The sequence below is a fragment of the Trachurus trachurus genome, assembly GCF_905171665.1.
Source record: "Trachurus trachurus genome assembly, chromosome: 24".
NCBI lineage: Eukaryota > Metazoa > Chordata > Actinopteri > Carangiformes > Carangidae > Trachurus > Trachurus trachurus.
This window is the reverse complement of record NC_139910.1, coordinates 28876349-28888015: the sequence shown is the minus strand read 5'-3', so window position 1 is coordinate 28888015 and position 11667 is coordinate 28876349. Positions and strand designations below refer to the sequence as shown.

The window sequence follows — 11667 nt, the reverse complement described above, 5'->3', positions numbered from 1 at the left end:
CCCCCAACCAATAAAGTGTGGGAATTTTCAAGGTTTCCTCTTGTAAACCATAAGTTTTTATTTTGTGCTAGAGAGATTGTTATAAAGCTCCTGACATATAAGTTAACTATCAAGTCAAAGTCACACATGCTATACTTGGGACAATCTGTCTTTTGATTGATCAAACTTTAATAAAATCAAAGAGAAATATATGTAATTGAATTTGGTATAATCAAATGTCTTTCAAAGCAATAAATAAAATAAAAAAATTGAAATGTGCTTTCGACATTTCTCTAATGTTTTCCACATCTCTCCCTATTGCTCAACCTGTTTCTCTTAGCCTATGTCATACATAACCAAAGCCAACGAGTGTTGTGAACTGTCAAAAACAGACTGCTCTTGATGAACAGGTGAGCATGATCTGGAGAAAGAACAACAAAATAACAAGAGGAAAGGAGAGAAAACACCCTGATTTTGTCAAAACTCAAAAATTCAGCTCAGTTTACCGACAGCAGAGAAGGCACACAGTGTGTGGGCTTGAAGAAAAGAAAAGAAGTTTTAGGCGCTCATTTTCAGCTAGTCTTTCTCTTCCTGTTCTCCTCCGCTGAGCGTGAGCACAAGGCTCAGTCAGACACGCTGTCACAGTTAATGGGCTGTGAGACTGTGGTTTACCTACCGTAAAGACACACACCAGGGAGCCAACAAGTCATTAACCTAAACTTAAAGGTCCTATATTGTATAAGATGTCCATGTCTTCTTATTTCTTGATCACAAAGCAGCCCCAGGTTATATCATGGCACTGTTAAAGTATCAAAGCCTCAGTTCACAGAGAAATGCACACAGCATTCACAAACTGAGCCTTAAAACCAGCCGACAGGGCTTCTGTAACTTTGTGATGTCACAAGGCTGGTCTGAGCCACGTCATGTACAGTTGATAATGAAAAAGGACTAATAACTGGTAGTTAATCAAAGTTCAAAACAGTCACCATCATTTAAAAAAAGATACAACTTCTAGTCTTATATTGCAATTTTTATTTAATTTGCTCAAACAAAACAATATGTTAGCATGTAAGAAAGACTAATTAACGTGAGAACAGTATGGTACAATGTAGATGATAAAAGAATACGTCTGCAAACCCATCCAATGAAACTTGCTTCAGCCAAAATTCATCCCTGCAAATATTCCCGCAAAAATTCACAATTCCTTTTCAGTTCCTTCAGCAGATAAACTGGGGTTCACCAACATAGATAAATGTTTCCATCAGCAATCTCACATTAACACGGAGTTGACAAGAAGAGTTTTTTTTTCTCAAGAGATTTCCAAGTGTTCAAAAGAAAGATTAGCTGCTGAAACACAAACAGTCTCTGTGACATTTAAATGGCAATGAGGGAACACAGAACACTGCAGCCGATTCATCGGGACCTCCAAACAGGGATTTTTTGAGGTTTAGGAAAAAATCAACTGAGAGCAAAGATCACCTTTGAACCCTTATTACCCTCATCTCTGAAAGGTTTGATTGTACTTTTGAGCTGTAAGAAAAGCAACCTCGCAACTGTGTAGAAAGAAAGCACATGTATGTAAAAAAACAAACCAACAAAGAAGATCTTGGTGCAAAGATGTTTTCCTGGTGGGGAACAGTACCAAGGTCATTAACTCGCCCTTCAAAATAAAATGATCATGATGGAGAAAAAAAAGAAAAAAGACAAACAAAATAACAACTGCATGTGATCAGAATTACAGTCCCTAGATATTATTACTAGTCATCTTTATATCTTTGACATATAAATGCAACTTCAGAACAAGGCACAGACTACATAGCTTCACAAAGAAAAACTTCTCTCCATCCAAACATTTCACCCGCCATCGTGTCTGGAGGACTGAATAAAGAGATGGACATCTTTCTGTTTTTGTTTTTTTTAAATATCTCTTGACAATGATACAAAAATAAGAAAAGGCGACTTTGTTGAGAGTGATGTTTTAGCAGGAGACTGCCGGCTTGAATCCTTTGGTGAGATAGCCCCCACTATTGGCAACAGAGGCTTTTAAGCAACTGTAGTCAGAGGATGTTGGTTTTGCTCTGTGGGTTTTGTTTTTTTTTGTCTTAAAGTGCAATTGATGCTGTGTAAACACTCAGGACAGGGAGCCTTCTTGGCTTGTGTGTTTCCATTTAAAAAGGTTGGATGAGAAGATGACACAACTTTATCGACAGAGTTGGAGCATGAAGTAAACCAGTAAAGGACTGTAGCATCTATTAGTCTTAACTGGAATTTCTTTTTAAACACAGTATCTGTTTTTGTTTGTTTGTCTTTTTTTTTTAAACAAATTTGACCCAAACTCAAGCAAATGACATGAACTGAGGGGAAATTATATTCTCAGTGTATGATTTTCATAATAAAGCTATAACATCCAAGCCCTTGAACAGCTGTGTGGTATGAGCCACAGACAGCCCCTGATTTACAAACCATTTTGGTAGGACACCAGGTTTAAAAGCTATGCATGATGGTAAAGCAGTAGCTAATTCTCCTAACAGTAATTCGAAGGGGCACTTTTATATATTTTACACATCAGTAATCAGACTATGACTATGTGGAGTAAGGCTACTCAGCTTTTGGAGACCTGTTGAATAAAGTTAGAGCTAGTGATGAATAGCCCTCGTGATGTCTCAGACCCTGTTCAGACCTCATATTAACATCCATCTCAGGTGGTTCCATCAGAAGTGGACAGCCCTCACTCAGCCACACCCGAGAGGACACATTTGAGACACCATCGCTCAGACACTATACTACGAATATTCTCTGCACCCTGCCCTGCTCTGTAATTGGCTAAAAACCACACCCATGTGTATTTGCATATGGAGCAGGGAATGAGATCTCATCATAACTGGTCCCATGTGGAGACAGTTGTTGATGCCAGGTGTGAACAGGGCTTTATGGTGATGTCATCGGGGTAATCTCAGTTAATGCATGGCAACTCTAAAATCTGATCCTAACAGCAGTAACTGGTTGAAAGACATGGGTGATAACCAGTGGCAACCATTTCTCATGATAGGATGCATTCAATGGGAACTCTAGGACCAAACATGTTTATGGTCAAATATGAATTCCCCTTTGACGTTAAAAAATGATTGTAGCAAAGGGTGGTGACATTAAGGATGGACTACAGTCATAGTGCTCACACTGTATTGCCTTGTAAATTCTCAGCTTGATGCTTGTGACAATCAAGATACCAAGAATGCTAAAATACTTATTAAAACTTTTTGTTGGATATCCTGTCACCTCAGATTCCTCTGAAGGGTCAAAAGATCGTTGTTAAGCCCCATGTTTTTCCTACAGACTCCACTGTAAATGTGGCTGTTGGAGAGTCTTGAGGTCTGATTGTATTACGGGAGGCTTTCCCTTCCTCAGGATCTCATTTGGATACAGAGAACACAACTAACATGAACTTTTACCGTAACGTGCGTCTAAGAGTAACAGCTACACCAGCTCCCAACATATCCCTCTCAGGTTGATTGTACTCAACAAAACTGAAAGAAATGTTGAAATAAAGGAGTTCAAGAAATAAAAGTAACACTTCCCTTCTCTCTGTGTGTTGAGGGAAACTACAGCTTCGATAGAGGCAGGAGAAAAAGGCAAAGACATAAAGATGAAACAAACACATCATCAGTAAGCACTGGTGAAAAGAGTGAATGGCACATTCATGTCCTCATATGGACACCATCTCTTACACATTTGGGTTGACCTGTGCACTTAAAAAAAGTTTTACTCTTACAAATGCTGTAAAATAATAATAAACCATAAAAATCAGTTCAACTCCAATGTGGCTAAAGATACAGTATCCTTGGATTTCATAGGAACAAAAAAAAGTGTTGTGTTGTGATTGTTACAGTGTTGTCCTGATATTCTTTCATCAGCCTTCAGTTTCACAGAAAATCTGCAACACAGTTGACAAGAGGTGTCGTGTCAAACAAAAAAAGAAAAGAAAAACGGCACCTACGTGGGCTCAGAGGACAAGACGCACACACTGAAGTAATGTTTGGTGGCGTTGGGACTCGGGCAGGTGGGCCTTAGAATAGATGCTACACTTATTGCTTGTAATAAAAACTTGTGAGAGTTAATTTTTCGTGGCAGACTTGTTGTGACCTTCACCCTGCAAAGAAAACCTGACCGCGCGTGCACCAAAACGTCAAAAAAAAAAAAAACCTAAAGGTGATGGCATGAGGCGGAGACTGACGAAGAGAGGCGGGCAGGGAGGAAGAGAGTCTTCAAATGAAAAAGGTACAGGAGAGAAGTCAGTTCTATCTACACGTGTGGCCATGGTGGTAAAATGTCTCCACACTTCAGGAAGGAAAACGACAACGTCTGGTTATGGTTCCACAGATGAAGAGACGACAGAGGAGAGACAGAGAGTTTCCTGTTTAAAGACTGGATTATTGAGCTACTTGATATGGCCATAGATCTACACTGAAACAGACATGGTGGATAGATACGGGTTTTTTTGTGTGTTTATTTTCTAGATTTTTTTTCTCTCTTTTTGTACATGTTTAGGTTAAAATAGTTTTTTTTTTTTTAAGGAAGACGAGCTTTACAGTGTCCTGCAGTGGTGGACTTCACCAGAGACTGTCAGTCCCCCATACACACTCACACACTCGCGCACACGCACACACGCTACCCCTATGGCATTATGGGAAAAAAAGGTTTTATTTTTCCATTCCCCTTGTCGCCCGCTACTGATCGAAATCCCAACAGTTGTGACTCATTGTTGTGTCGCCGCTCACTGATGGTTAATACAGTATCATCCAAGAGTTCAGGTTATTTTTTCTGTTTTTTTTCTTGTTATCACTGGACATAGAGACAGAAATCATCTTTGCATAAAGACTTTTGCTTCTCTCAGAACACACACTGCCCCACCCTTCCCCTCCCATTCAGGATGAGAGGGGGGGGGGGGACGTGGGGGGGGGGGGGGGGGTCATCGGGAACAGGAGACTTGCATCACCACTACCCCTGTCCTTTGTTGGTTAGTCCAATGCCGCTCTTACCCCCCACTCCCAAAAAAAGTCCTCTCTCAGTATTATTGTGATTATTATCAGCATCATCATCATCATCATCATCCTCCTCATCATCCTCCTCATCACCACCGTTGTGTTGCTGCTGTCGTTTTTTGTCATGTCTTAAATTGACCGTGGTTTATCTGTGGGGTCACGTGGATGTAGATCTGAATGGCGAGTCCAGATCCTCTATGCCGTGCTGGACTTGCCCAGCTCCTCCCTGATTGCTGAGGACACAAAAACAACCACAGAGTTATTTTTAACCTGAGCCGACCCGCATCATCCAACCATTTTACAGCACTAATGCTGTAGTGTACGAAACGCACATGGAAGTTGACAAGATACTATTGCTATTAAATCCATTACATATAATTGAAGCCTTTATGAAATAATATTTCATGCAGTCATCATCCTGCCTAGCCTGTCTGAATACAGGCTGCGTGTATTTGTCTGTGGAAGGAGGCTTTGATACTTTAGTACTGACCTGCTTATAACCAAGACATGGATATTTACCTTTATACTATTTTATACTACTTAATTGACTCATGATCATTGTTGCAGCATGATTCTTCAGCAATACTGAGCACTCAATAGGCCAGAGTTTCTGAAGTAGGCCTATATGGTTAACTATTTACGTATATCACCAATTTTTACTTTACGGGGCTATTTGACCTAACTGTCCTCTGCTGTGGGTTTCTAGCTACTGTAGGAGCAGTGGTGGTAGTTGCTTGATAAAAGATTGGTTGATTAAGATTGATTAAAAGACAGCGCTAGCTACATCTTCAGGGCAGCAGTTGGCCTACCACTAAAAAGTGATGTCGTGATACCGACTAGCTAGTTAGCATGCAAACTTCAGAAAAGAAAAGAATGAATGGAGTTCACACTGACACGACTTCCACCAGTTGGTGAATCAACGAGTGAAGTTTGATGTTGAACTTAACAACGTTTCTTCTTGACTGGGCTGATGCTGATGCTAATGCTGTGTAGCAACAGCAAAAGTTGGCAGATTAGCTCCTTTAAATGGTCACTTCACTCAAATGATAATCTATCTGTCAGTTTTGGTTTTGTTTGTCCAGGTTTAAATGACAGAAACAATATGAACTTAGTTTGACATTAAGGAGGGTGGTGATTTATCCAAAATATACAGGTCATTGTTTCTGGCAGGAGATGTCACTGTTGAATACACTTGAGTTCTAGTGACAGTGACATCCTTGGAAAAAAAAGGTTGGCCCAGCTCTGGACCTCAGTCCTCCAGTACACGCGGGTCTGTTAGTCTGTTATGGCAGTTTGGGCCCGAGGCCGTGTCACTGCAGCAGCCTGCAAAACTGAAAATCCTGCCACTGCTGCAGCATCACCAGTGCTGCTAATGCTACATTATCTTTATGCATGTGAAAAACCACAGTCTGTGCTGCTGTTAAACGTATGAGTCATTGAACCTCTGATGCCAACTGGTGAGCTACTGGATGTTTCTGAGAAGTCAGGACGCTATTTCACTTCCTGCCAGTTAAATATACTCAACCTGAAAATAAACAGTGACAGTGTGGTGTATGTATGAATAGAAATTACCATCAATGAGCTCTTCTTTTAGCTTCGACAGCTCCTTCCTCATCTCATCCAGAATGTCCTACAAATGAAACCACACAGTGACATTAGATCAAACCACAGCAGACTCATCTCCACCTTCAGCTCACACATGTTAACTGACAGTAGTGTTTGGATTTAGGTGGAGCCGCTGCCAACTGGTAAAACAAGGTTCTTTGTCTACTTTGGAAAGTAGTTAATCCCTGTGAGATTAGGCCTAAATACTGACTTAGTGACAGACAGACATAAACAAACTGACAGAGAGAGCATGTGTCTACATTCGAATTCAGTCTGAGATCTGCGATCTGCTGCTTCCATACACACAGTGAATGAGAGAAACGATAAGGACAGTGTGAACTTTGCAGTGTCCTTGAAGGGTGTCATCTGAGTCTGAGCCGCGCTGCTGTGACCAGTTGTAGTGACAGATAGGCAGCACTGTGACAGACTCTCCACTTATCTAACACACTCATTGCAGAGGTCAGGGGGAGAAGCACTACTGTGCACACCCACATTGTTTCACTATCAAAAGAGGGCTGCATGATTACCAATGGAATAACAGACCAACCAATGAAAATCCTCTCTCCTCTGTCAATGGAGGCAGAATTTAACATCATTTTTTACAAATATTTCCTGCAAAATATTAACCTAAAAAATATGTTTCAGAAAAACAAATGGATTAAACATGGATAATATGTGGATAGAATTGAATATGTGTGTTTCCATGTGTCAGTAACAATCACATAAAGTCTCTGACCAGCAGAAGTAAAAGACAGAAAAAAAATGTCAAAAACGGAATTGAAAACGACTAAAAGTCTCTTTAATTAACATGAAAATGACAGATCATCAGTGTATGCGCAGGAATTTTGTACTTTGCAAATTATGGGTATTTTAGATTTGAACACAACACACATATCTGAATACTGAGCTGTAAAGCTGTGCAGTTATTACAGCTCACAGGAGAAAGCCAGACCGACAGGCTACTAATCCCCTCCAACAGGTTTTAACAGCTACAAAGAGCTGTAGAGGTTTAGTAAGTAACAAAATATATGTAATGGAAATGGAATATGAGATATAAGAGATAAAGAGAACGGATGTGTGTGTGCATGTATAAAACATTAAAGCACACAAAGTGAAGGATGTCAGGCTAAAAAGAATACCGTTATACAGAATACAGTTATAAAAAAAACCTTTGTGTTAAAAAGTTGTGTGTGAATGAGGAAAACACAACCAGACATCATCATTACATCCTATAGTGTACATTTACTTATCCTACCTGTTTCAATCTGTCATAGTCCACAGCTTCTGTTGGCACACCGTTGGCACTTAGGGATGCAGTAGGTGTAGGAGTGGATTTAGGTCTGAGAGAAGAGACACAGAAAAGTGGCAGTGATGAGGTCAAAGGTCAACACCATGTCTCCATCATTTATGTATGTCAAATCAATGCAGAGCTGCACGGGTTGGCCTTTGCCTCTCGTTCTGCATCTTCATTAGGAGATACTGTGTCCTGTTTGAATAGACAGTGAATTTGATAAACTATCACAGTCTGGTCTGCTTCATGTTAACTCAATGCACTGTCTAATGTGTAGAAGTAAGATTTCACTATTTTCACTCCCCGTGAAGCAGCTTCTCAGTCTGTTTCATCCGATGACACAAACAAATGTTTAGGCTTTTCTACTGTCTCATCTCATATAAAATGTCTACACACATAAAAGATGCTGGTTGAACTGCAGTTAGGGAACCAGCATGCACACACATAGACATGCACGTAGACACACGCACACACTGTTCACAGCAGCCAATGAAACTTTACAAACACCTGTCATGATGTTAGAAACCTCTACAAACTCTCCAACATATCACAAAATGATCTTGTAGTGTGCCCACGTTTCGTTTCATTTCCTTCACATATTCACCAAACTAGAGCCCAGATGATCTTTGTATGAAGAGTGCAGCCTAAAGGCGGCTCAGAGATAAGACCGGAGGAGCCAGCGATTAATGAAAGAGCCACATCGATGCAGAGACGCCGAACAAGCTCTTTGCTCGACGTCTCGAGTCATGAGGGTGGAAAAGCCACCGAGCGGCCAATCACTTTGAAGAGAGGAAGTGCTGCAGGAAGCAGAGGCAATAGAAAAGGAAATGTGCTCGGCGGCAGGTCATTCAGTAGCCGTGCTACACCAGCGGGCGGAAAATGATGCTGGGAGTCTTTCAGTTTTATTTTTCAGGGTGTTTCCGGTTTAAAGCTAATGTACACACGACAGAACAAAAGAAGCCTAAGAGGTGAGGCGTATAAGTCAAGGAGAGAAACACTCAGTCTGTTTTTAATGCTTCTCCTTGCATGATAATGTAACTTCATAATTACAATGATTGACATCTACATTTTCATTTACAAAGATGTTTGTTTTTTAAAAAGTCAAACGTATTCCCAGCAGCGGGGAGTCTGCTCAGCTCTCACTGGGTCACATATTAAAGTCACTTTTAATGAGCTGCGATCAAAACCACCCATCTGGTCGCACACTCACACATTTACACACACACACACACACACAGCGGGGTCTTATCTGTGAGAGCCTGCTGGATCTGTTCTGGCTTTAGGATGATAACACTGTGCCAAGTCTACTCTGCACTGGGTGGACACTCGTTTTTTGTGTTTGGGTGTATGATAGGGTGGGTGTAGAGCTTGTGACGCACACATATGGATTTCCCTGGTTTTAAGGTGGGGAGAAAAAAAAGAGAGGTTTCGAAGGTTGAGCAAGCATGCAAGAGCAAGAACTGGATTACATGATGAATCCCCATCCAGACAGTGACTGGTTTAGAGCCCACACAACATATTGTAACAGCAGTAGGAGCAGAGACGGACCCTGCTGGCTCCTAGGTTTAACAGAGAAGACAGAGGCAACACACAACTCATTCCATACTTCTAATCCAAGCATTTCAAGTTAGCTCCTCCCCCCAAAAATAATAATGATAATAATAATAATAATACAAAAAATAATAAATAAATAAAAGGAAGCACGCCCATCACAGCAAACCTCAATGACAAAAAAGGAGACTGTTTTTAAAGCAAAGGGTTTCTGGAACTCTCCACTGCCTTTTCTCTCTACCTGTTGGAGGAATCTGCTCCCATGGGAAATCTCCACGGAGACTCTCGTCTGTGTGAGCAGCAGAGACACCGGCTTTACAAATTACAGCGTAGCATCTATCTGTTCCACCTGTATGTCCTCACACTAACCACACGGCTCTGGGTCAGGTGCATGACACCTTTTTGGCTTCATGCAATTAACACTATCATAAGAGTGTTACAACATTTGAGCACTTTGTTAAGTCTGTATAGCCTACCCTGGTCTGTTTGTGCATCAACTTATCCCAACTGCACTGGGCACTTTACCCAGTGTAAACTCTGTATAGTAGTATTAGACTAGCAGTCTAATTTTCTATGCTGTCTGTTTTTTTCTCTCTAAAATCTCTGCTGCGTGTTTTTGTAAATGTAAATGTACTTTATTTATACAGCCCTTTAAAACAAACCTTTCGGTGTACCAAAGTGCTTTACAGTGGGTTATAAAAGAGTTTTTGACACTGTTTTTACTTTCTTAATGTTTCCCCCATGACATCAACCTGCTTCGGGACAACTGACAGAAATCAGCCTGGGACTACAATCTGGTATATTCACATTAAAATGTTCATAAATATGCATTGTCCCTTCTCTCTTAAATCAATAAAATAACTGTAAGAGGCTTAAGGTTGTAAGGTCATGGACCAAGTGACTGAAAACAGTTGTGGAAAAAGATTTTCTGCAAAACTGAATGTCATTGTATTTTATTATGCCATAATTAAGATGATGGCAGTGAAGAATTGATCCATCTACATGTAACTGGACCTTTAGCACTGTTCCATTTATGGATCCTTCATGGGACTCAATCAATCAGTCAATCAATCAATCAATCAATCAATCAATCAATCAATCAATCAATCAATCAATCAATAGCTCTATCTTGAGGTAAAAGTACTGTCAACAACTATGTGGCAACATGAGTGTCTGACTGCACATATTTAATTTTGTCTTCAAGAAAAATGTACAATTGAGCATATTCTATTCAGTTTACTTGGTACTTGACACTTTCATCTCTGAGGTAGAGAGTAGGAAATACTTTTTTATTAAGTATTGGAGACTATGTGCGAAAATGTCTTTAAATTCTTAGTGTGGTGTGTGAAAAAGATTAATGACCGGACTGCATCTTTACCCTCAGAGGGTGTTGAATTTCATCCATATCCACACAAAGAGGCTGACAACATCAAAAGAAAATAATACATTTAAAGAAAAACTAATCTTGATAACGCCGCTAGTTTAATAGCTAATATGTTCATTCACACCTCAGCAGTAAGTTGGGTGTCTGACGTACGTCCAACATGCACATGAAGGCTACATAAGCTTTAGTGATGTTAGCCAGCACTGAACGGCCCCAGCAGCGCTTCATGCTAAAGCTAGCTGATGCTAATCCATAAGCCCCCCCATAGTTTCTTTTAATTGAAAGGAAACTAGTATTGCTACTAGCTAGCCAGCTAGGCAATAACCACAAATAATCTGGTAGGTAAAAATATATTTTGAGCCCTTGTAAACAAAATGTATAGAATATAAAATGTAGGCTACTTTAAATGCAATTATACACAATATGAAGCAGACAGGTGGAGGGATACTGTACCTTCCAATAACTGGAGATTTGCTACCATTCATGGTGTTTGTTCTTTCCCATGGCTTCCTGGGCATGTCTGCAGAGAAAGACAAAACAGAAGTGAGAGAATCTCATCATGTGATCATCATCTGGGAAAAACAAACAAGCTGACTTCCAAATAGCAGATTTGTGCATGAAAATCCAAAAAGAAATGTAGGTAGTGTGTTGCTAACTTGCGTCCTCATGGCCTGTGTTAGGAAGCTGCATGTTAATCTGCCTCTGCTTTTGCTGCTCAGTCTTCCCTCTGACACTCACCTGGTGTGCTACAGGCTGACATTTTAGGGGTTGTGTTTGTTTCGCCTTCCTCCTATTGGACAGACAGAGACAGGGTTTAA

General features: G+C 40.4%; 1 protein-coding gene across 1 annotated transcript in view; it reads right to left on the bottom strand.

Annotated features, from left to right (window-relative positions):
• Positions 1 to 1973: 1973 nt before the first annotated feature.
• enah (ENAH actin regulator) overlaps positions 1974 to 11667 on the bottom strand; it is a 126280-nt gene continuing 116586 nt past the window's right edge. The window contains exons 10-14 of the mRNA XM_084001158.1: positions 11588 to 11639; positions 11303 to 11369; positions 7879 to 7963; positions 6591 to 6648; positions 1974 to 5251 (exon numbers count right to left, since the gene is read on the bottom strand). Coding sequence (XP_083857284.1) covers positions 5214 to 5251; positions 6591 to 6648; positions 7879 to 7963; positions 11303 to 11369; positions 11588 to 11639 — 300 coding nt within the window. The 3' untranslated portion in view covers positions 1974 to 5213. The remainder of the gene's footprint in view (positions 5252 to 6590; positions 6649 to 7878; positions 7964 to 11302; positions 11370 to 11587; positions 11640 to 11667) is intronic.